At 44.0% G+C, this 25,875-nt stretch overlaps 2 protein-coding genes across 4 annotated transcripts in view; both read right to left on the bottom strand.

Annotated features, from left to right (window-relative positions):
• Window positions 1-2,797, bottom strand: part of KANSL1L (KAT8 regulatory NSL complex subunit 1 like) — a 47,795-nt gene extending 44,998 nt beyond the window's left edge. The window contains exon 1 of the mRNA XM_081016266.1: window positions 2,519-2,797. Within this exon, the coding sequence (XP_080872392.1) occupies window positions 2,519-2,606 (88 nt within the window). The 5' untranslated portion in view covers window positions 2,607-2,797. The remainder of the gene's footprint in view (window positions 1-2,518) is intronic.
• Window positions 2,798-5,338: 2,541 nt separating this feature from the next.
• ACADL (acyl-CoA dehydrogenase long chain) lies at window positions 5,339-25,563 on the bottom strand. 3 transcript variants are annotated; one of them, XM_081017994.1, is made up of 11 exons: window positions 25,464-25,563; window positions 21,147-21,308; window positions 19,459-19,596; window positions 17,715-17,879; window positions 16,174-16,240; window positions 14,403-14,567; window positions 13,586-13,687; window positions 11,999-12,112; window positions 10,707-10,834; window positions 7,237-7,323; window positions 5,339-6,044 (listed from the first exon to the last, which is right to left on the bottom strand). In XM_081017994.1, the coding sequence occupies exons 1-11, from the start codon at window positions 25,544-25,546 to the stop codon at window positions 5,951-5,953; spliced, it is 1,305 nt and encodes a 434-aa protein (XP_080874120.1). In that variant the 5' UTR covers window positions 25,547-25,563; the 3' UTR covers window positions 5,339-5,950. The 3 variants fall into 3 exon arrangements, with proteins under 3 accessions (XP_080874120.1, XP_080874121.1, XP_080874122.1); XM_081017995.1 differs by lacking the exon at window positions 25,464-25,563 and adding an exon at window positions 24,957-25,107; XM_081017996.1 differs by lacking the exon at window positions 25,464-25,563 and adding an exon at window positions 22,371-22,513.
• Between the last annotated feature and the right edge of the window lie 312 nt (window positions 25,564-25,875).

The following is a 25,875-nucleotide window of genomic DNA, read 5'->3' as shown; positions in this document are numbered from 1 at the left end:
TTAAGGGGTGATATGATAGCCATGTTCAAATATATAAAAGGATGTCACATAGAGGAGGGAGAAAGGTTGTTTTCTGCTGCTCCAGAGAAGCGGACACGGAGCAATGGATCCAAACTACAAGAAAGAAGATTCCACCTAAACATTAGGAAGAACTTCCTGACAGTAAGAGCTGTTTGACAGTGGAATTTGCTGCCAAGGAGCGTGGTGGAGTCTCCTTCTTTGGAGGTCTTTAAGCAGAGGCTTGACAACCATATGTCAGGAGTGCTCTGATGGTGTTTCCTGCTTGGCAGGGGGTTGGACTCGATGGCCCTTGTGGTCTCTTCCAACTCTATGATTCTATGAAAGAGCAAATATAAATCCCATCTGCATGCCTTCATAGATTTCTCTCTTACTAAACAGAGTATCAATATTCAAAGAGGACAATATTCAAATAGGACAAAAGTCAACAACTCAACAATCAAAGAAAAAAATGCAATGTTATAAAGAAATAGTTTATACAATTTGTTAGTACAGAGCAAAGGGGATGGGGTCTTCTCACCAGGCTACATTGTAAAGGTAAACGACCCCTGGGTGGATAAGTCCATTTGTGATTCAAAATTGGCTCCCTCATCTCTCCTCCAGAGGAGGCTGACAATTATAAAAGGGAAGTGCTGGAGAGCATAAGGAAGTGCTGAAGAGCATAAGGTCCTCTACCCCAGCTGTTGTACTGCTTTAACTACCAGATAAACAAAACCATGTCATTTAATCAAAAATATACTTATTTGACAAAGAGCAGCTTAATGTGGTAAAGGGCAAGTTTGCATATAGAACACATCCAGTTCACCGAATTTCAGTTGAAGATCTCAAGTATTAACCTGGAAAAGTTACATTAAGTATTGGAGAGGTGCTGCCATCCATCACAGAACTTAAACACATTGAACCAATGGTCGAACATAAGAATACAGTGGTGCCCCGCAAGACGAATGCCTCGCAAGACGGAAAACCCGCTAGACGAAAGGGTTTTCCGTTTTGGAGGTGCTTCGCAAAACGAATTTCCTATGTGCTTGCTTCGCAAGACGAAAATGTCTTGCGAGTTCCTGCGGGGGTTTTTTCCTTTCCCCCCCTTTTTCCCAAGCCGCTAAACCGCTTATCAGCTGATGGCTAAGCCGCTTAACAGCTGATGCTAAGCCGCTTATCAGCTGATCTTTAAGCCGCTTATCAGCTGATCTTTAAGCCGCTTAACAGCTGATCGTTAAGCCGCTTATCAGCTGATCTTTAAGCCGGCTAAGCCGCTAATACTGTAGCGCTAAGCCGCTAAACCTCTAATGGGCTTGCTTCGCAAGACGAAAAAACCCGCAAGACGAAGAGACTCGCGGAACGGATTCTTTTCGTCTTGCGAGGCACCACTGTAGTCTGTTAGATCAGGCCAATGGCCCATCTAGTCCAGCACCCCCGTTCTCACAATGGCCAACCAAATGCATGTGGAAAACCTGCAAGCAGCATCTGAGCACAAGACCGCTCTTCCCTTCCGTGGCTTCCAGCAACATGTATTCGGAAGCATTAGTGCCTCTGACCATGGAGATAGATCAGTGTCATCAGGGCTACTAGTCATTGACAGCTCCTCTCTTCCACAATTTTGTCTAATCCTCTTTTTAAGCCATCCAAGTTGGTCACCATCACTGCCTCACAGGGGAGCAAATGCTATACTTCCAACTATGTGCTGCATGAATAAGTCCTGCCTTTTGTCTGTCCTAAATCTTACAATATTCAGCTTCATTGAATTTGTACAAGTTTTAGTGTTATAAGCGGAGGAGAAAAACAAGTCTGAGTGGCTTTCTGTTTGCCCCACCACTTTCCTCGGGAAAACCCACCCTTTACCGCTGAATCAGAATACAGTGGCACCTCGGGTTACAGGCGCTTCAGGTTACAGACTCTGCTAGCTCAGAAATAGTATCTCGGGTTAAGAACTTTGCTTCAGGATGAGAACAGAAATCGTGCTCTGGCGGCGCAGCAGCAGTGGGAGGCCCCATTAGCTAAAGTGGTACCTGAGGTTAAGAACTGTTTCAGGTTACGAACGGACCTCCAGAACGAATTAAGTTCCTAACCCGAGCTACCACTATCAATGTCAATCCGCAGAAAACCTGACATTTATTCCAATTCAGTGGTAAACAAGGGGGAAGAGGAGGGACAAGTGGAAGTGTGGACAAGCCCTAATCTAAACTAAGAAGTCTCAAACACTGCAACCTTTCAATACAGTTAGCTACCATGTTGGAAGGTATTACTAATTCATCTTATATCAGAAAATCTTGAGTGGCAAGTCCAGCAAGCTACCCACATGACTGTAGGAACTGTGGACGATATTTCTATCCTGGTCTTTTGTACCAATTTTTATCTGCAAGGCTAAAGGTTTGGCAGCAAGCCAAGTTACATACATTTACATATGAAGCAGTAATTTCCATTCACTCAATAGCAGTCCATAAATATTTATCAATGTGGCTTTCATTAACTCCATTTCCTAGGTATAATAAGGCATGCTCACCATTACCACCTGCAAGTAATAACACTTTAAACGGCCCGTCCGAATGCACAGGGCTGTGGTAGCTGCTGAATGTCTGCCATTGTCCCATCCAGTCTGACTGTTATAAGAATGCAAGGAAAGCCCTGCTGGATCAGGCCCAAGGCCCATCTAACCAGAGGCAGATTTATGGGAGTACGCCTGGTTCACCCACACTGGGCACTGAAATTTCAAAACACAAAGTTTGCCACTGATCTTGCTCTCACAGTGGCCAACCAGATGCCTTTGAGAAGCCTGCAAGCAGGGCAAGTGCAACAGCACTCTATACCAGTAAAGGTAAAGGGACCCCTGACCATTAGGTCTAGTTGTGGCCGACTCTGGGGTTGTGGCGCTCATCTCGCTTTACTGGCCAAGGGAGCCAGTGTACAGCTTCTGGGTCATGTGGCCAGCATGACTAAGCCGCTTCTGGTGAACCAGAGCAGCACACAGAAACGCTGTTAACCTTCCTGCCGGAGTGGTACCTATTCATCTACTTGCACTGGCATGCTTTCGAACTGCTAGGTAGGCAGGAGCTGGGACAGAGCAACGGGAGCTCACCCCGTCGCGGGGATTCGAACTGCCAACCTTCTGATCGGCAAGTCCTAGGCTCTGTGGTTTAACCCACAGAGCCACCCGCGTCCCAATTCTATACCAGTACTCTCCAGCAACTAATATACCTAGGTACTTCCCCATGAGGGAACTAACTGTGTTGGAAAGTGCAAAGCTGAAGTAATGCTAAAGGAGGCGATATATCTGGATTCACAGGCATCACTCATCTCTAAAACAGCATTTAAGTGTGAGTAAAAAAGACAGACAAATGCGGTAGTTGCCCCCTCCCCATACCAGTATTAGGCAAAAGTTCCCATTTCCGGTCTTTCGGGGCTTTGTCCCGCAGAGCCACGCAGCTGCTCCCCGACCCTCCTTCGGGGCTTCCTGAGAAGCTTGTCCCATCCTTTCCCGATACACCCGGCTGGGGCGCTGGCTCCGCCCCCACGGCTCCACGTCACGCCACCCCCCTCCCTCCGCCGGGGCGCGGGAGCATCTACTTTCCGCTCCCCTCCCCTCGCATTCCAACGCCCCCGCCGCGCTCCTCCCCATTGGCCGCCACCCCATCACTCTCCCAAATCCCACCCCTTCGCCGCTCCACTGCCGTTAGGGAGGGCGCTGCGGAGAACTCGGCCAGTTCGCCTGAGGGGAGGCGAGTCGCCCGCGCGCCACCAAGGAGCCCCTGCTTCGGCATGAAGCCAACCGCCTCTCCCGACGCCCCTCAGGGGAACCGTCGCGATCCCCCTCCCCCTCCGCCCGGACTTGCCTGCCAACTTCGGTCTGTTCCCCGGCCGCCTCCTCCGCTCCCCCCGCCGCGCAGCCCGGCGAACTTCTCCTCAGAGGGACTCGCGCTTTCCTCTCCCGCCGCCGCTTCTCTTCTGCCCGTCTCTCGCACTCGCGGCGGCAGCGCCGCCTTTCCCAACAGCCGCCCGCCCTGCGCTCCCGAGCCAAGCTGCCTCAGCAGCCCGAGCGGCCGCGCGCGGGCGGTAGTTTAGGCGGGGTGGGCGGGGCTCCCGCGGGAGTCGGCCGGCCAATCCGGAGGGCCGGTGGGCGGGCCTATGCAAATGAGGCGGCGTGGGCGGTGGGTCGACTTCCAGGAGTGTGTGTGTTATCAATAGCATTGTGGACTTGGAAGGGACCACGAGGGCCATCTGGTTCAACCTCCTGCAATGCAGGAATGTTTTGCCCAACGTGGGGCTCGAAACCAGGACCCTGAGGTTAAGAGTTTTATGCTCTACGGTTTAAAGCTCTCCTGCATAAATTGTGTGTGTGTTTCCTGGAGATATCATTCAAATCACAGCACTTGTTCTAAGAATAAAGCTTAAAGATGGCAACTCCTTACAAACTCAACAGTCTTTGAGCACAACCAACCATTTATTTCACAACAAAGCAGCATCTGTCCCCAAGCTTTCTTCTGAGGCTGCAACCCCTCCCTCCTCCCCTAGAACTGAGCTCAAAGAAGCGTAACTTCCATGTAAGTCTGTTCACATAGGACTACGAATAAGGTTACAGGGGAGAAGAGAGCAAAATGGCAATGAAAGTCAATGTAAGAGACTCTTAGACCCATGCAATCTTTACATACAGGTAAAGGGACCCCTGACCATTAAGTCCACTCGCGAACGACTCTGGGGTTGCGGTGCTCATCTCGCTTTACTGGCCAAGGGAGCCGGCGTACAGCTTCCGGGTCATGTGGCCAGCATGACTAAACCGCTTCTGGCGAAACCAGAGCAGTGCACAGAGATGCCATTTACCTTCCCGCCGCAGCGGTACCTATTTATCTACTTGCACTTGGACGTGCTTTCAAACTGCTAGGTTGGCAGGAGCTGGGACCGAACAACAGGAGCTCACCCCGTCGTGGGGATTCAAACTGCCGACCTTCCAATCAGCAAGCCTTCCAATCGTTCCATGGCACCCACTGAGTCCCTTTCCTCCATTGAAATTAGACTCCAAAGAAGTATTCTGTTTTAACCAATCAAATAGGAGGGTTATGTGCTTGATTGCAAGTTTTGGGTAGCGCCCATGACCATTTCTCCAGTTTGCAAATGTGCACAGGGGCCTCAAAAGGTTGGCAACCCCTGATTTAATTGATGGCTAGGTACCAGGTCTCTGAAGTTATTTAAGCTATTGCCACATTTAATAGGTGTCATGTTGCACACCCAGTGTGTCACATCTTGCAGTGCAGTTTGGAGCACGTCAGGTATCATGACACTTTCAAGCTGTTGACTCAAAAGATATCAAAGATATTACTGGACTATGATATTACTATTATATAAGTTTTTTCTTTTATTGTCATATACAAAATACAGTTACATGTTGGAAGGCACTTTAGGCTGCATACAAATGGCACTCTTTTTGTGCAATCATCTGTAATGTTAGAAGATTAACTGCCCACCTGTTGTCTTCTTTGCTTATAGAGAAGCATACCCATTCAGATCATTAGAGAGCTATATTTATTTCTTTTTTGTCAGAAATGGGCCTACATTTATTTCCAAAGAGCTTTACAGTTTCTGCAGTAGAAATTTTTCACATCATCCTCCAACAGAACAGAACAGAAAAGAATTGCATTAGGTTTTAAATAATTCAGCTTTAGATGACATCATGAATTTTGTGCTTGTAGTCCAAATACTTGTAAGAGTTTTTTGCATTTGGGGAGTTAAATCATAAGAGAAATAAATCATAAACAGTTATTCTAAGTTAAACACTAGAGATCAACAAAAACAAACATTTTTATTGTTAATGTCTAAACAGGCTTTTGCTGCTATTTCTTCTTCAATTAGACCCATACTGTCTCCTTATTTTTATTTTTGGCACAATGTAATTCCTTATCAGTGGAAATGGGATCTGGAACTATCCGTTAGTATAAATAGATGCCTATTTGTCGATCACGATATCTCTAGCAATGAGCTCTTTCATTATTTCATTAGTACCACCATATATTGGCTGAACACGAGAATCTACAAAAGATCTAGAGAAAAATGTCAATGAGTAGATTGCAAAACATATTAGTACTTCTAAATAGAAACGTGTGTCATCAGGGATACAAGCTTGGATCCTGGGAGAAAACTGCTCTTAATCTTCAAGTGTGCACTGCTTAAATTACGGTAGTTTTTACAGAGCAATTGTTTCATCAGAGTCTGTTACATTCTCCCTCACTATGTTAAGCTTTGAGGAGAAAATTGTTTTTATGCTGTTTATTTATTTATAAAGATAAATATTTAAAAAGTAACAACAACGAGAAAGTAAGATACAAAGCTAATTGTCATATTGATGATTACACTAGCACACTGTCTAACATTTATATTCTTGTTAATAATAACCATTTTTAATTTATTTTCCAGATGCTTCAGTCATTTCAAAAGAAGTTCTGGTCTGTCCATAAAAGACCATATGTGTTTAGAGGTTTTCCAATAAAGTTCCTTACAAGCAATATCTATCTATCTATCTAATCTCGTTTTTTCCCATCTATAAGACGTCCCCCTAATTTTTGACATTATTTTTTAGGAAAAAGACCTAGTCTTATACACAGTAATTCTTAGGAATAAAATGATGGGACCTTAAATGTTTGAAAAGACAACAGGACATAATTTTGACCATAGAGACAAATAATATATCTCAAAGTACCCCAAAGGTTGGGTGATGAGCCACACATTACTTAACTGAGATCTTAAGTACTGTTCGTTGCCGCAGCTTGTGAGGTCCAAACTGGCCCACTGTCATCCTTAAATCATATTAATAATGATGCTGAAACATCTGCATGGCAGCACTGTCCTAACAGTTTCTCATCTGAAGAGAAACTGGTTAGTAATTCAGCTCAAGCACCAGTCTCAGTTTCTCTAGACCTATTGATTGTAATGTTCTGCAACTCCTCTTCTTCACAACCAATAGATAATGAAGTTTTACGTTTTGGAAGAAACTGCCTTAATCCTGTTTAAAGGTAAGTGTTCAGGTTTCAATCAGTCACTGGACACAGAGAGGACACAGGGGCCCAATTAAAATTCCCGTGTCAACATTTTGTACTTAAAGAATACAAACATCGTTTCCCAGCTTGTAGACTTAACTGGATAAGTAAAAGACCACTGAAACATCTCTCTTTATGGATGATCAGCTTTTCCCGAACAACAGGCATGCCTGTGAGGATAAAAAGTAGTCGTACTTACTTTGCAATTGGATATTCCCACATATATCCCCATCCTCCATGGAGTTGCACGCACTGAGTAGCCACATTGTTTTGGAGATCAGAAGCCCTTAAACAGAGAGAAAATCTGTTTCCAAAGCAGTTGAGCTTATATCTCTTAAATAAGTTGCACCACCATGATCTTTTAATAATCACCATTTTGAAATAGCTTGCATGATGCTCAAAATAATGTATCGGCTGTAGAAAAGGTTTCAAATGCAGGTTGATGCAACATTTAGAGGGGAATTCAATGCAGCACTAAGGAGATCACTCCGCCAGGGAACAATATCTCCCCCCCCCCAATCGTGTTCTGGGGGTTCTCCAGACCCTCCTGAGCCAATTTGGAAGGAGAGGGGGGTACAAAGGGAGAGAACAGGGGAAAGCCATATTGCACTAGCACAAGACCTTGAATTGGCTTCCAGTAGTGGGAAACCCTTAGTTGAATCTAGCCCCCTACAATTCTTGGTTTTATGTAATGCTTTCCTTAGTGATAAAAGCACTACCTAGGCAACACAGTTTGATTGGTACTTTTGTCCCAGCGCTGAGTTTTCTATTCCAGTTTAGAATGTGCACGCACACTCTAGGATCTTTTCCCATGCAGCAGTAAAAAGAGAACAGCTCTATCTGAATACAGCCAGAGTCATACTCAGTAATGATACCAAGAAACCGCTTTACTTAAGGAAACTATAAGGAGTTTTATTAAGGGATAAGATATGGGTGCCATGGGCTGCAGTATTCACCATGTGGTTATGACTATAGTTAATCATTCTGCACAGACAGAAAGACAATGGTGATTTCCTTTTCTTAGAGGCTAAGTAAAATTACTTTCCTATCAGGCATTTATACCCAAATTTCTTTTCCATAACTGGAAATACCCCATCTGGACTTTGTTATTGGTGTGTGTTTCTCTTTCTATAGTTTCCACAAGAGAAAAATCAGTATAGCCTCACAAAAATGTTTTCTGTCCTTCTAATCTAGCATCTGATTTCTTTCAACCATGTAGTTAATTCAGTCTGGCATCAGTACAAAGTATTACCTTAGCTGTTTTTACTTGTCTAACTCTGTCTGGTAAAACATAAGTTAATATGTAACAGCAATAACAACCCAGCGGCTTTTTCTGGCTAATGAAAAATGGAACTCTAAAGAGGCAGCCCAGGTCAGGATGTGTTATAACATGGCAAGTGGGCAACATTTCCACTCTGAAGAGCCAGAGAGATTTGGGGAAATGCTTGGTGAAAAATACCGAGTCTATGTTTATGCAGCATGCTATATGGAACTACTTATTTGATAAACCTTCAGCCGTTTTGTAATAAGATCGTGTTATGGTTTCCAAAAGCCATTCAGCTCAGCAATTAAGCATTGTTATGGAAGCCAGACTTCTAATATCATGGTCTCTTCAAGCTGTATTTTGCCAAGAGCAATTTAGAAGCTGAGGTCAAGATGACTTGTCTACCTCAAAAGAGGAGGAGGGAGAGAAAAAGAAATACAAGATCTTCCTGAATAAATCAGCTGACAAACTTTATTCAGTTCAAGGACTGCAAGTAGCCAACACTGCTTTAAAACCAACACAGCATACCCAGTTTCCAAATCTAAGGAACCCAGTAATTTCCAGTAATGGGTGCCAGAGTCTTTTATTAAAGGGTCCTCACCCATTTGTACTGCATTGTAGTCAGGCAGCCAGATTCTTTCCTACTTTCTAATTGCCTTTCCAGACTAGTTCATAGCCAATAAACGCAGTGTTCATTTGGTATATAGACCTCACCTCACTCATGGCATCATATTATTTTGAGGACAAGGCATTTTTCTCATCTAGAGGCAGCATCTGTGCTACTACAAGTGCTGCATGGGGTGTGAGCGTGACTAGTATTCTTAGTGACGAACAATCAAGAAACAACCCTCTGTCACATTCTTCTGTTTTCTTTCCATTTTAATTCCCTGCCTGCTGCTATTGTGACGAGCCCCCTACATCCTGAAATATTCCCAACAGTGCCTCCTGATGCCTGGTATTTGACACCCACTGTGGTGAATACTGAATAGGCATATATATTGCATTTTTAATTTCCCAGTGCACATTTTCGCATTAACCCCTTTTTCACAATAGCTAACTGATTTGCAGTGGAAGTCTAGAATTATCAAGGAAGTGGAACTAACCACTAAATGAATTTCTGGTCTGCTGCCTAGACCCCTTACATCAAAGGCAGAGACTCTCCTGCCATTGGTCTCACGAAACAATGCACCTCCATTAAGACCGCAGCTTTTGTTGGTCTCCAATTTCCAAAAAATATGACAGGCTTGATCTAAATCAGGAACCTAAAGACGTTCTCATTCTCTTTCAGAACTTCTTTCTCACAAGGAACACTGTTTGGTCAGGCAAGAAGGTATAATCAGCAAAGTTAGATTGACTTTACTGATTTTATTTGCAAGCCTGTGTGTGATAGTCGCCTTCCATTTCCTCTCATCAAACATTCTTTAAATACTTGGGCATTTAAATTCACTGCTTTAAAATGTATTTATCATTAACAATTTTCCCTGTGTGCTGGAGGCTGTTAAGCTACCCCCTTGTGTTCCAATGACATTTCACAGGGTTTTGTTCTGTGTCCCCTTAGCTGTAGCAAAGTAAATATCAAGCTCCTTACTGTTTATATTTCTAGAGCTTGGCTTAAGTAGAGAAGTCCTTGTCAGCTGGGCTCAGACACCCTCCCAAAGAGCCTAGAGGAGCCTTTGCTGGCAGAAGTCCAAAATGTCTGATAGAGTTGGAAGGGACCCAGAGGGTCATCTAGTCCAACCCCAGGCTGGCAAAGGCTAACTCTGAGGGGGGTTTTCACATTTCGTTTGTGGTGGCAGCCTATCAGGATGTATTTGCTGTTACTGTTAACTTTCTTGCACTTAAGTGTTGAATGGCCTCATGTGGAGCATCCAGACCTAAATAGTTGCACAAGTGCAAGGATTAGCATTAGCACAATGGGCTTCCCCCACCTCTCCTCCCCGGTGGGACTTCCAAATCTGTTCCAGAGGGCTGGAGGGGAACTCAGAACAATATTACACTGTGGGGATGAGAACGTTCTGTGGTGCAAGGGGAAATCTCTGTGCTGATTGTGTGATCTGCTTCATGCTATGTTAAACACAACTCCTGTTCTACTTAAGAAGTAGTTGCACTTTCCTAACCATTTCAGGAACTTTTACTTCCATTTTTAAAAATCAATCCTGCTGTTCAAAATGAGCCCTGGGGTGTGCATCCCACTTCTCATATGCACAAGTATTTGTGCACAGAAGTAGCAAAATTAAACTGAAGGAAGGATCATGGAGGCATTTGTCACCCCCCAGGAAATTCTTCGCACCCCTGTAAGAAAGGCCTTTCACAGCCTGTCAACCATATGAGGTTATGTTCAATGTAACTGTTCAAAAGACAGAGATGTTATATGGAAAGTTAGATAACTTGTTTAACACACATACCAGTACTTGGCCATTGAAGCGGTGGCAGAATCCAGTCGTTTCACGGAGTGGAGCTGGAGACAGCTATCCAGAAACGTACGACCTACACATGTTTGCGTTTTCAGTTCTGCTAGCTTGTGCTGCACAGTCTTCCAATTCAAGAAAGAAAATGCAGTTTATTTACCTGGGAGTAAGATCCATTAGAACTGAGCAGCACTGAAAATTAAGAGGGCTATTTGAAATGGAAGATCGGGTCAGGCACCCCATAATGTACCTCTCCTATATTTTATGTGGGTTAATGATCCATAGGCTGGCAGGTTCAATTCTACTCTCCCACGGCACAGAATGCACCACCCACAAAGTTCCAAACTATTCTTAAAATGTACATTACACTGTGTACTCTGGGAAACATTTGCGAAGGTAAGCCACTGTAGCATCAGGGAGACCTGTGGAGGTGCTCCAAGGAAGCACAGATATAGATGTGCTACGTGGAAGGTGCCTGGGAAAACGGAAATGAGACAATACAGGCAAAGCGTCTGGTGAGAAGTGGATACCTATCAGTATTTCCCAAACTTGGGTCTCCAACTGTTTTTGGACTACAACTCCCATCTGCTAGTAAAGGGATGCCTTTACTAGCAGGACCAGTGGTCAGGGATGATGGCAGTTGTAGTCCAACAACAGCTGGAGACCCAAGTTTGAGAAGCACCGCTTGGCAGAGAGAACAGAACCAGTATAAAGACAGAAGGCAGGGTGAGGTAGGGGAGAAAAGGCAATAAATTATATGAGGTTGAACCCAGATTTTGTTTGAAATTGCTAGCAAGGAAAGTATTCATTTCACCCAGAAGGCTACTGTTTTCTCAGGGTATATCAGGTTTGTCATGCTGTACTGTATCCAGGACCAATTCTATGGATTTCTCTAAAATTTACACTTGTAAAAATTAAGTTCTTGAGGAAAAAATGGTGAACTGACTCATGCATATGCTGCTAAACTATGTTTTTAGTGTGATGTGAATATACAGCCATAGGGTGGAATTCAATGTCTCGCTGTGGTGAACATTCCACAAGCGCAAGCCTTGCAGTTTGTCAGATGTCACTGTCTCCCCTTACCCCATGTACCATCCAGGAGGTTCTCCCAGCTATCCTAGAGTCAAATCTGGGGCCAAGGGGAGGGGGGAAAGGCCGATTGCACATTAGGTGAATCAAACCGGAAGTCTGAAGTGTGGTGTCAGAGCTTGTCAGAGTAATATATGCTTTATGGGATTCAGACATTTATTATGACTTTACAGGACAAAGAAACATGCCTAAATGCTTACCTGCAAATGTGCAACTGTTTTTCCAAAAGCTTTTCTTTGTTTAACATAGTTTCTTGTCTCTTCAAACATGAATTCACAACTGGCAATTGCCATATCAGCAATCAACAACCTTTCCTTAAGAGATGGAGGGAGAAAACATTCTCACATGTGCTCATTACCACAGAAAAGCTATTCGTATGCACAGTTCTGTATTTGATATTCCCTGCCCTTTCATCACAAGCTAAATTAGTCTTCCCAGTCTTTAAAAGTGACGTGGACCAGAATTAAGCTTCTAATATTTTTAACATTCTTCAAAATCCCCACACGGTTCAGTTTGGATATAAAATTTTTAGTCCCAGATCCAAATTGCTAGACATGTGTCTAGAATAGCAACATCAGCCCTATATTGATGGCCAAAGTGTGTAGTGTATAAGCACAGCGGGGGGGGGGGGTGAGATTACCACTTTGCATCCATGCGCCTGAGAACCTGTCCACACAGGCGACCTACGTACATGCACCTCATGTATGTACATTCTGAACACACAATATATTGTTAGGAGTTTGTGGGGTGCCACACACCCTAAATTCCTCAGGTTGTATATATGTGTGTGGGGGGGGGGTGGGGGGGGTGTGTGGGTGTGTGTAAATAAATCATATATTGTAAAGACATTAGTCTTTTCTATGCCTCACTGTCCAAAGGGAAATAGACTCCATGTAAAGCGCACCTGCAACCCCTGGAATCTTGCACCGCTCTTCGAGTTTGGGGTGGCGCATAACAACAATGCATCCTGAGAAAAATTGGACGTGGAATATATGCATGTAGGGCCATATGCAGAAGCTATGTTCAAATTACGAGAATCGGGGCAATATCTTAAAGATAAGTAAATAGGTATCAGTTTTACTCTCCTAAGAAGTAGCTGTTGCCAAGACATTACCCCATTTGCCTCTACATAGTTACATCCTTTTTTCAGACATTGTGAGATATCAGGATGACGTGATGTTCAGCAGGTGATATATCACAATATTGAAAAGCAGATATGACCCAACCCTACCCCAGACAGCGAGCAGAACACTGACTGCCTCATCTCGTCTTGCTACTCGCGCCAGCCAGACTAGAAGGTGGATGGGACGGGATTTTTTCTCATTTTTCGCTGTGCCAGCTCCAGAATGGAACAGCTGAAGATGGAGTCACTAATGTTAAACAACAGTTATCCATTATGCTGCGATCAAATGCGTCTGCAACAGATCTACTCAATATGGTATCATAATTTGAAATCAAATTGTCCATCCACAATCATTTTAATATTAAACTGGCATGGCAAAAATCAGTTACATTATCAAACCATTTTGATAATTCTTAGGAAGCTGTGATCTCTTAAATTAACACACAGGTCTGTAACCCAGTAGAAAGAAGATCACACATCAGTTTCAAATGCAGTATTTCCAACATGAAGCAGCAAAAAACCCACGCTGAGATCAGCAGGTGGTGGCTGCTGAAATCCTGTGTCGGAGATCAAATGTCACACCATGCAATCTGTTGCTGGCAGTTTGCTGCAATGAACAAGTCATGCCTTTGTGTGCCTCAGTGTGGTTTTATGTCTCCCCTACCTGAGGAAGCTCTGCCATTAGATAATAGAAGCCTTTGTTCTCCTGTCCAAGCAAGGCCCCAGCAGGCAGGCGGACATCTTCAAAAAACAGCTCTGCCGTGTCCTAATTTTAAAAAAATCACACAGAAAATTTGCTACCACCATTTTGCAAGTCTGCTTCTTGTTCCCTTCATACACACAAGCTCAGAAGTCAAACTGCTGATGAAAGTTATAGCTCACCACATCCATTTTCTAAGGACCAAATGCAATGTAGCAGCAGTAGTCATGTTTGTCTCAAATGTCTGTCCCACCGCCAACACTTGGTGAGCCGTAGGGTGTGCCTAATACTTAACATCATGCATGGGGGACAGGAGACAAATCCCACCCCTCCATCAACCCAGGTACTGTACTTTTCTCAGATGGGCTCACTTCCATTACTGGAACAGGGTTGGGGCAGGACATATATACATACACAGAGCAGGAGTTTGGGAAACTGACCTTGGGGAACTGGGGCAGTGGAAGTTAAGCTGTCTTCACCAATGCACCACTTTTGATGCTAAGATCAGGTTCCTGCCCCACAGCTCACTTTGTGTCAAAGGGGCAGACACATGAGATGCCAAAGGTGGCTGCCACCACCATGGGATGCCGCTGCACAAGTAGCTTCTGGGTAAAGGGCTCCTTTGTGTGATGTGTGGTCCTGCACCCACCTTTCAATTTTGCTCTCTATTTTAGTGCTAAATAATACACTTCTTAATAGTTTTAGAATATTTATGTCATTCCTCAAGTTGCATTCATCACAGGCAATCATCAGAGTGGCTTCTCAGACTCCCACGACTCACCTGTGCTTTAAGTCCTATTTTCTCAAGTTTACGCCCTTTGATGAATCCTTTCATTCCTTCTTCTACCAGAAAGAGGCTAATGCCATGAGCAGGGGAACGGGCCTCACGGTTTGTAACAGCCACGACAATTACTACATCACTCATCCAACCATTAGTAATGAACACCTGCAATACAGTGGAGTGGGATAAAGTAGCTACATACTATTGTTATGACTTTCTTTGTCTTGGAGACAGGGTCTCTGTTAAGGAACTCCAAAGCAGCTGCAGCCATTTACAATGCAGTGGTGATTTGCAATGAACATTCACATGGAGGAGAGGGGAACCCATCACAACAATGCTACCATAGAGTCAGCCATTCCAGTTTTTACTGGTGGATTTCTCTTTGAGCAAACCATTGCTTATTCGTTTTATCTTGCAGCTTTCGTGCTAATTGTCTAGTTTAATCAAGATCACTTTGAATTCTTGTTCACAGGACAGGATACAGAAGAGACCCAAAGATATCCCACTGCCAAGTGATCCCCATCACAAGGAGTAAGGCAGACGGAAAAAAAGAGGCTCACAATTCTTCCAATGCAGCTCAAGCTCTTAAAAAAAGAAGCAGCAAGCAGCAAACCGAACATTAGCATAAAGTAAACTTATAATCCAGTAAGCACACTTAACTAGGGCAGACTTCTCAAACTTAGTGCCCTCCAGATGTTTTGGACTTCAAGCCCCAGACTGCAAAGCCATATTGCTTGGGGATGATGGTGACTGTGGTCCAAAATATCTAGAGAGCACCAGTTGGGGAAGGCTGCTGTAAAGCCCTGGGGAGGACAATGAGTCTTAATTCTGACCAAGTAAAGATGCTTGGGATTGTGCTGAAAATCAACCATGCCACCGAAGCCTGCAGAACACTTTGCTGTAACTAATTTCAGCATGTCAGAAGAGCCGTGAACAAGTGAAAGCAATAGAAAAAATTAACAATGTTCTCGTCTCTTTTCCCAAACATGGCAATAAATGCTGTTACATCCTAAAAAGCCCTGCAACTTTGTGTGGCATTGTACTGACTGATGAAAATGTTTTGTATCCTGGCCTTCCTCCAATTTGCTCAGGGTCCTGCACATGGGGCTATCTATTCTATCCTTACAACAACCTGGGAGGTAGACTGAGAGGTGGTGTTCCCCCTCCTCCTCCCTGCCCCAAACTTTTATCAGAGAAGAAGAGAAGCAGTTCAAACTAAAGGATCTAATAACAAAGCAACAGCAACCTGGCTGCATGCAGTTGGCATCCAGCATGGCATTTTCCTTGAACCCTGAACAATACACTCACCGAGAAAGTAAACTCTTTCTTTTTTCTCTTTTGCATTGATGTAGTCAAGTTTTTATTTGCCTCCTTGGTCCCCTCAGGCAGTTTCATACCAGGGAAGCCATTCTACTGCCAACTCTTTTGAACTGTGAAATATTTGCACATTGGTTACCCTGTGCAGGCCAACTATGTTAGAACACAAAAAGGCCAAATTCTTCAGATGGTCTTTATATCTTCCCCAGATAAAAGAAGTACAGAAGAGCACCTGCTAGGCTGATTGAGTTTTGAGGCTGCCGGCAGAAGTAGCCACATTACCTGGCAGCATGAATTCTCGTAAAAAACATAACGGGAAGTAGCTTGGCACTGCTTCTTTGGCAAAAGGTACAGTGGCAAGACCACCGTGGCCAGTTTAGAAGCCATTATCTCAAAGGGCTGTAAGATGAAACCTACACTGAATCCAGAATAATTTATCCTTTCCTGTACATACCTTACTGCCATTTAGAATCCAGTCACTTCCATCCTTTTTTGCGTATGTTCGCACACCCTGCAAATCGCTAACAATAAAACAGTTCTTAATAGTACAGAGGAAAAGGCACAGTATTTATTTTTAAATAACCCCAGCATAGATAGATCACACACCAGGGAATCTATTATATATAAAACCAAGTTCTCCGAATAGTCACACAAACAAAAACAAAGAAAAAAGAACCCCAAGCAGAATCCAGAAGAGAGTTAGGCATATATGGGAGGAAATTCAGTGTTAACAAGGGATATGAAAAAATAGATCCTATTCTAATGGTGATCCATTGCCATTCACTCCTACAAGGGGGGAAAGTATAGCACTGCCCTTACGAACAGGGCTGCAATAAGGGCAAAATCTGCCCTCCATAAGGAGGCTCCACTGTATTCAATGCGGCTTACCCACAGGTAAGCATGCACAGGATTGCACAGTAAGGGAGCAACTCTTTTTTATTATTTAAAACATTTATTCAAAGGTTACAATACAGTTTTGTTCGCTGCCATAATATCACAGAATGAGCAATTCTAAGGTCTCAGCAAGGAGCAGTGGGACAGAATAGCAGAATCAAAAGCCTCGCCAGATCTTGCCAGCCAGGGCAGAATGTGGGAAGGAGCACTTTCTCTCTTTTTCCTGCTCCAGTAGTTGGCCGGCACAGATTGGCCCCTATCCAAGTTATGGACCAGTTTAGGATCCTGCTCCACCTTCATAATGCCCTGTTTCAGAGCCATATCAGGAACACTACTGGTAATAGCATTCAATTAGCCATGGGGATCTCTGCAGAAGGAAGAGCCCACCAACAGCAGAGGCAGGAAGAGGTAAGCAGCCAGGGACATCTGCTACATCCTAACCTCCTCCAGCAGCCAGGCTCCGGGGGTTCAGACTGCAGCCTAATTAGCCACAATAATTTTTTAAAAAGCATTATCTAAACAGGGTAACAAGAAAAATTAAAGCATACATTAACACTTAATTTTCATGTGGAGTATTTGCATCCAATGTTACTTCAGCGGTGAGTGCTTTGCTTCTTTTTTCATCTAGTCCTGGAATAAAAGCTTCCTGTTGATAATTATTCTGCCTCCTGCACTTGGAATCATGTGCATATAATTTCTTGTAACAACAGTAATGCTTTGCATTTATAGTGTTAACAGTTCCTCCTGTCTACACACTCAGAAATACTTAAGAGCAACCTTGTAAGCTACTTAGCATTGTTTTTATACAAGGAGCAGAGGCCAACAGATGGTGATTTGCCAGTGGACTCTTAGTGAATTTGTGGCAGAGGAGAAATTAAAACTGGTTCCTTCCTGGTTCACAGCTCCATCTTTCGACCACTACTCTAGCTCTCTGACCTAGTTCAGCAAAGTTAGAGGAATTTGCTCTGACAAACTGGTCCACCAATTTTACCTTATACAGGAAGACAAAAGTATTTGAAATGTTACAGAGCACACACATGCACACACACTTAATGGGACTTACTTTTTACAACAATTAATTTTGATAATTTCTTGGCTCACCTCCCAGCACCAGGCTCTGTCATAGCTATTGCACCAATACATTTGCCAGCTGCCATTTCTGGAATGAACCTCTTAATCTGCTCTTTTGAACCATAATTTGCTATATATGGCATGACAATATCGGAGTGAAGGCTGAATCCTGGGCCTGTGCAGTTAACATACATTCTGAAAAAGAAAGAAAGAAGTCAAGAGATGTTCATAAAAGCAGCTTCACATTGATTTCAGGCTGATTTTTAAATACAATATCAAAACATAGAGAAACCTAATTATCAAATTATTTTTATAATTCCATTGTTTTTGATATCTAAAGTTTTTGTTACTGAGGGGAAGTTATGAAGCTAGGGACTGGATTTACTTGTTCAAAATTATTCCTTAAAGATAAGTTAAATCACACAATAGTTCCGCATACTGGCCTTTCCTTTTTTAAAGGAAAAAGAGAAAGAGAGAGACCATGATCTAGGACTCAGATATAGGTAAAGGTACCCTTGCCCGTATGGGCCAGTCGTGTCCGACTCTAGGGTTGCGTGCTCATCTCGCTCTAGAGGCCGTGAGCCGGCGCTGTCCGAAGACACTTCCGGGTCACGTGGCCAGCGTGACTAAGCTGCATCTGGCGAGCCAGCACCAGCGCAGCACACAGAAACGCCGTTTACCTTCCCGCTATAAAGCGGTACCTATTTATCTACTTGCACATAAGGGTGCTTTCGAACTGCTAGGTGGGCAGGAGCTGGGACCGAATGACGGGAGCTCACCCCGCTGCGGGGATTTGAACCGCCGACCATACGATCAGCAAGTCCTAGGCACTGAGGTTTTACCCACAGCGCCACCCGCATCCCAGGACTGAGATATACAGCTGCAGATAAAACATTTTAAGTGTGTTGTAAAGTGCATTACACAAATGTGGCACTAGATGGCAATGGTGAGCTATGGCAAATATATATATATTTTAAAAAACATTTTCACAGCTTTTTTATGTGTCTAGATTCCACCCTAGCCTCTCAACATACTGAAGGCGTGGCATTTTGACACAAATACAGATAACTGGAATCAAGTGCCCTAGGGGTTTCTGAACTGTACCATTGCAGTCTGGGGATGGTGATGGAATGGAAAGTAACATGTCAGGGTCAAGGATTATAGCCTAGCCTTCTCTGCAATGTATAAATTTTCTATGGGAAAGGATAGACTGATAGGGGGGACATTCAAGTAGTCTGGGGAACATTTCAGCCGAGAGGCTGATTTAACATCTCAGCAAGAGCTGACATAAAGACATAAAATTACCATCAAACAACAACAACCAGATTCACAGCAGTCTACCATTTAGCATCAAATCAATGTCCTGCACAATAAGATCAAGCAGTCTACAACTCAACATGAGATCACTTTTTAGTCGTTGTCAAAATATGGACCCAACAGTGGCAATGGTATCTCAGGAGGGATGGAATTCCTTATCCTAAGTCACCACCACACATAGAGCTCTGAGGAACACACAGAAGGACTATGACCTGCAGATGTCAATAAGTGGGTAGGCTGATATACAGAGAAGCTTTCCTTCAGGTATCTACACCCCAAGTTGTTCAGGGCTTTATACATTTCAGAAGAATTAGCAATACCCTAAAATGCTGCCATCAGGATACAAAAGGGAGGGGAAGCCAACAACAGTGTTCCCAAAATATATGGCCATAGGAAATCAAGAGCAAAAAGGTACTTGACATTGAAAAAATTATTTCACGGTGCATTTGCTACTTACTGTTCTTCCCAAACGACTGCTGCAGAGAAAAGATCCCCTCCAATGCCACCATGTTCTTCTGATATATTGACACCCAGCAAGCCCTGCTGTCCAGCTTTTTCCCAGAGCTCTCTGCTCACCTGTCCAGCTTTCTCCCACCTGCAAATAAAACAAGATTTGAGCGGAGTCTGTGGGATACTTTTTTACAGTGTGCCGGACGGGGGACACAAAACTGAGGAATTGCTCTATAAAAATGCATTGACTAAAAACAAAGACGTTTAGAAGCAAACCTATACACAATACCAAGAGTTGAGGATTGCTTGTATGTGTCTGTACGTGCACATGCTCAATCATGTGCACACTCACACCTGCTGATTCAGAGATGCAAGATTTAAGCACGGGGGGGGGGGGTGTTCGTTGGATTTGTTCCCCTCCCCACCAGTGGAGATACTGCAGCCAAATTAAAATAAATAAAGGAAGCCCCTGTCTTGGTCCTGCCACCCTCACAGGCACACTTGGTGAGGAAGCGGGAAAAGGCCTTCTCGGTGGCTGCTCCCAGACTTTGGAAGTTCCTCCATAGAGAAGCTAGACTGACTCCCTCCTTGTTGTCCTTCTGCCAGCAGGTGAAGACTTCCTTGTTCTCAAAAGTCAATTCCCAAAAGCCAAAAAAACAGGCTTTGGAGAACTGACTGCAGCTGGTGTCATGCTGCTATTATTGCAATTATTGGTATAGTTTCAATAGTTATTATATACATATATAGTTTTAATTTTATCCATGCTTAATGGGTTTTTTTTAAAGGGACGCGGGTGGCGCTGTGGGTAAAACCTCAGCGCCTAGGACTTGCCGATCGCATGGTCGGCGGTTCGAATCCCCGCGGCGGGGTGCGCTCCCGTCGTTCGGTCCCAGCGTCTGCCAACCTAGGAGTTCGAAAGCACCCCTAAGTGCAAGTAGATAAATAGGGACCGCTTTCTAGCGGGAAGGTAAACGGCGTTCCGTGTGCTGCACTGGCTCGCCAGATGCAGCTTGTCATGCTGGCCACGTGACCCGGAAGTGTCTGCGGACAGCGCTGGCTCCCGGCCTATAGAGTGAGATGAGCGCACAACCCTAGAGTCTGGCAAGACTGGCCCGTACGGGCAGGGGTACCTTTACCTTTTAATGGTTTTTTAATGATTTTCTATATTTTAAGCATTTCTTGTTTTTATCTGTAGGCTGCCTACAGGGGAAAAAGGCAAGGTATAATAATAATAATAATAATAATAATACTCAGAAGTAAGTCCCATTAAGTTTAATGGGGCAAACTATCAGGAAAGTAGGTATAGGGTTGCAGCCTTTGTTAACCTGCTGCATTACATTATTAAACCAAGGGCCAAACTATATTTTTGTTAAATGCATGAATGCACAACAAGGGGAGGGCAGGATTTTTAGCCACAGAGAGACCTGATCAGGACTACAGTGTGTGTGGTTTTGTTCTGCAATCCTTTTATCCCATGCCACTGTTCCAGCAAAGATACCCCAGTCCTGCAAAGTTGCTAAACACTGTAGGATGGAAATTTCCATTGGCAAAAGTATAATCTCTTCTCCTAGAAGAACCGACATGTAATTTAACATTGCTTCTACCAGGAGGTGGCGGGTGGGGGAGAAGGGAACGAACTCCGGTTAACAAACACCACCACAGGCAAGACCACAAGATTTACAATCTTCAACTTACTCTCCATGATGTGGAAGCACAGCTTCCTGGAAGAACTTTCTTACACTTTCCCTGAAGATGTCATGATCCGATGAGAAGATCCTCCGAGTTCCTATGTCCATTAAGGTTTTAGCAGAGGAGGTTTCTAGGCGTGCCGATTCATGATTTTCTGTTTGAATATATCTTTAAAAATAAAATTAAATAAGAGGACCTGTAGGAAAAACATCACATTTATACTGATTTTTTTTTTTTAAGCAAAACACTAGTCACAATCAAACTACTTCTGGAAGAATGTGGGCAAAACTGGGAGTTATAACACCACAGCTTCCACTGAAAACCTATTTATTTGTTGCATTTATATCCTACCCTTTTCTCCATGGAGCTCAAGGTGGTTTACATAGTTCTCCCACTCCTCATTTAATGCCCTGTGGGGTTCAGCTATGATTCAGACTCTTCTGATTCACAGTTTAAACTGATAAAGGCTTGGTATTCCCCACAGAACAATTTCAGTTCCCTGATCTTACGGGAAACTTAATATTATTCACATTCATGCTCACTTGCAAAAACAGGAAAGAGCAATTTAATAATTCTGATGTGTTGCAAAAGATGTCAGCCACAATCCCTAAATTATATGAATCAAGGATGAAATGATAACTAAAGTATTCAGTGCAACACTGAGGCGAAGAGGAAAAAGCTGGCAGCTGCTGCCATCCTCTGGACTGGTTGTCACATTTATTGGTTGGATTTAAATATATTACTCTTCTGCCATTCTGCCCAATGCAATTTACAATTTCAAAACACCAAATGTAGTCTGGTAAGAGTCCTCTCAAGCCAACTGGGAGCTGACAGCATGTGTGCTCCCTAACCATAGATAGAAGCAACTTTTCCTTGGCACCACTGCTAATGGATCAGCACTGGCTGCCAATCTGCTACTGGGTGAAGCTTTTACTGCTCGAGTGCAAAACTCCTCAGCAGCCAAGGTCACCTTCAGCCTGCTTGAACTCTCAGGTCAAATGAGGCCCTCTTGTGGCCTTTTCAGGCTTGCATTGTTTGCTATTGTTCTCATTGGTTTTACAAATGCATTTCAATCTATTTTTATTGTTTCAACCTCATATTTTGTTTGCACTTCCTTTCTTTGTTTTTGTGCACCGCTACAATTTTTTTTGAATGGTGGATGGTTGGTAAATTCTAGAAATAAAGCATTATCTTTTCTGCACTTTTGGATATTAGTGGATCCTCCCCTACCTCTTCCCCTCACACTTTCCCCTCTGCCAGGACCTCTCCAAACCATTCATCTAGCAGCTAGCATGACTCAAACGCTCTCTGGACATGAACTGTGCCACGCTGGCACTTTGTACACCAGCTAACAGTCTCCTGGCGTGAAAGATGCACTGACTGGTTTGTCAACAGCATCAGAGAGAGAAAAGAGAGAGAGTTATAAATAGAACTTTAAATATTTTAAAGCCAGAGGGAAGAAAGAAGTAATTTTCTATTTTTAAACCACCAAGACGATGGCTGTCCCTTTAATAAATCATCTCTTGTAGTTAAATGATAAAGAGAGCAAAGGTATCTTCCAACACCAGCCTTGTCATGTCACAGCAACTATCTAAGCAGCGCAACACAGGCAGGAATTGGGTCAGAGTTCACAGCTGGTTTTTCCAGTCTTACAGGAGTTCTGGATTGGAAATAAGGATACAAGCCACTTGACTTTTAATTCCTATGGCAATTTATTCCTCTTCTAATTATGGGGCAATTGACAATCACAATCAAACTGCAATTACTCCTCATCTGCACCACTTGCACCCCCTCCAGCAATTAACACTTCCTCCTTTTTTTGAGGCTGGGTTTGCACGCTATCAACGGATGTGCAGCAGGCAGAAATTAAACAGGTGAAGCATTCAGCATTCTTGCCCCTTCAGTTCTGGCAAAGACTGCGCCGGTGGCATTTATAACCTGTGGCAGGAAAACCCCTCCTTGCAATCAGGGCCGGATTTAGATGCAGAGAGGACCTGGGCTACCCCACTTGTGAGGCCCCTCCCCATCCCCCACACTCACGAGGAGAAGAAAATGGAAGAGTGTTATAAACAAAACTGAATGAAGCCAAGGTTGATGGTGGGTATTTAAAATTCTGCAATTCACAATTTCTCCTCTAAAGGACATCAGAAAACTTCATCAAAATCTGTTTGTCTAAGTTTGTCACATTCTATGTACAGAATGCTCAGTGTGGACAACCTCTCTTGAGACATTGTGGCCCTTAATTCATTTTTAATTCTTTTGGGTCTTGAAAAACTATCTCCCAAGCAGTTAGTGACCATAAAACTAAGAAATAGCCACAAAACTGCTTCCACATTAGGAAAGGCCATTTGAATTTTTTCCTTGTATATAATTTGATAAAGCTCTGTATGAGACAAAGAGTGCTCTGCTGTAAGCCTATGGCTTTGTCTCATGTACAGGTGAAAGTGCAAAATATCATCAATAGGTTTCAGGTCTTCCGGGGGATACTTCCATCAACAGTTCAACACCTTGCTGAATTTCTTGCTTAGATGCTATCAGAATAGCAAGAATGGAAAAACAATTGTGCAACATCACTGTACACAGTACTTCTTTTTAAATTGGCTTCAGGTGCATCTAATATAGGAATAAAGGATTTTATCCTAAACTTATCTCTTGAAGAAAGTGCATCTAAGGTATCAGATGCTCTTCTGTTCCCTCACTCTTTGTCTCCTTGTTTTGTAGTTAACATTTGGCAAGGTGGCTTTTGCTTGCTTCTCAAGCTCATCAAAATCTTCTCTTTAAAAATTCCAGAAGTGAACTGTACAAACTTGCACAAGAACTCAGTAACAGGTCTGATTTTTTAAGGGCTTTGCTGATCTTGTGAAAATGACCAAGCACACAGATTTATATCTCCAAGATTCTGCAGATTTTGGCTATAAACTAGGGCCCCACAATTTTTTTTCCAAGTTGGGCCCTAGAGGTTCAAACTGGGCCCCACTGGCTGGCCCTGAGTCTCATAGTTGCTGGGCCCGGGTTGCCCTGCCATCGCATGAAGTCCTGGCTTTGCAATTTTGGGAGAAGGCAGACTGCCTACTGGGGGGCAGGTGGGCTAGGGAGGCCCCCTAGATTTAGAGGCCCTAGGCTTTAGCCTACTTAGCCTATACATAAATCTGGCACTGCTTGCAATACAGTGGAACCTCAGGTTAAGAACTTAATTCGTTCTGGAGGTCCGTTTTTAACCTGAAACTGTTCTTAACCTGAGGTACCATTTTAGCTAATGGGGCCTCCTGCTGCCGCCGTGCAATTTCCGTTCTCATCCTGAAGCAAAGTTCTTAATCCGAGGTACTATTTCTGGGTTAGCAGTCTGTAACCTGAAGCGTCTGTAACCCGAGGTACCACTGTACATTCTGGGGACAGCTACTCACTACAGCCAAGTGATGTTATGAAGAGGCAGCTGTCTTTAATAGGGGCATAAACAGGCACAGATCTATTTATTTCCAACTAATTTTAAATTTACAAGGGTTCTTTCTTCTTCTCCGGAAGTACTGAGAGTTGCACGGAAAGGGGGGAGGGAGAGAAAGAACTTTAGCAGAAGATCCTTAATGGGAGCTGCTTCTGTTTCTGTTTTTGTAGACTCGCGATCTCAAAACTGCCAGGCGTGCACCGAGGATCTGGGGGACTGACTTATGTGGGATACTTGCGCCCTGCTTTCCCCGCCGGTGCAAGCCGCTCTGCGTCCCCTGCCAGTCCTTCTCAGGCCTCAAACCGCCGCGCCCAGGACGCGTCCAGCTCGGCCCGCTTCTCCAGCCTCCCTGCAGCCCCTGCCCAAGCGCTCACCTGGCAGGCGCCCGGCCGCCTGGGAGAGAGGCGAGCAGGCGCGCGGCTAGGCGCACCGGCAGCCTCGACGTGGCCATCTTGCCGCTCGGCTTCCTCTCCTGCGCCGCCTCGCCTCCCAGGAGCCCTCCGGCGGACAGGAAAGCGCGCTGCAGCCCAGGATGGGCAGGCAGGAGAGCGTCAGGAGGAGCATTCCACAGGGAAGGGTGCCAGGAAATGGTCTGGTTTTGCGGTAGAACTGCAGAGTTGGGTCATCTATCCCAACCCCCTGCAACGCAGGAATCTCAAATAAAGCATCCATTACAGGTGGCCATCCAACCTCGGCTCAGGAATCGCCCCCGCTAGCAGTAGTGGCATTTATTAAATTTGTAGTTGACAGAGCAGTTCACAGCAGCAAAATACAAAACAAGAATACTGTACAAAGTATGTAATAAATCAAACACGCTCCCGCAAATGCGTTTTAAAAGCTGTAGAATGTTAATCCTCTCAGTTGAAGAGAAATGCTTTCACCTGGCTCCTAAACATATGTAATGAAAGCACCAAGCAAACCTCCCCAGGGTTGCAGACAGTGTGCATCCGGCAAACGAAAGCATCCGTGGCAAGTGGCTACCCAACCTCTGCTTCGAATCATAGAATTGTAGAATTGTACAGTTGGGAAGGGTACCAAGGGTCATCTAGTCCGGCCCCCTGCAATGCAAGAATCTCAAAGCATCCATGGCAGATGTTATTTTAAAAGCCTTCTTGCAGAATACTAAAATATATATATTCAGACACCCGCACAGAATGCTGGCAAGGAGCCACGAATATTAGCTCGAAACATTCCAAAGCAGTTAGTGTCTGTTAGTCATGAAAAAGATTACAGTGAAAGAGAAGCAGACTTTTCACGTATTCATAGTTTCAGGAGTTACTGTTAATGGTTCTT

Source organism: Podarcis pityusensis, assembly GCF_964106645.2.
Source record: "Podarcis pityusensis genome assembly, chromosome: 1".
In the NCBI taxonomy this organism is placed as follows: domain Eukaryota; kingdom Metazoa; phylum Chordata; class Lepidosauria; order Squamata; family Lacertidae; genus Podarcis; species Podarcis pityusensis.
This window is presented reverse-complemented; position numbering and strand designations above follow the sequence as displayed.

What these genes read in the sequence shown, in the direction of transcription:
- ACADL (XM_081017994.1), bottom strand. Translation starts at nt 25,546, where the DNA reads ATGCTTTCGTTTGCCGGATGCACACTGTCTGCAACCCTGGGGAGGTTT. An exon ending in GTGCTTCCACATCATGGAGA is followed by an intron (nt 19,597 to 21,146) that starts GTAAGTTGAAGA and finishes TTTTATTTGCAG; the next exon opens with GTGGGAGAAAGCTGGACAGG. An exon ending in GCAGTCGTTTGGGAAGAACA is followed by an intron (nt 17,880 to 19,458) that starts GTAAGTAGCAAA and finishes TTTCTTTTTCAG; the next exon opens with AATGTATGTTAACTGCACAG.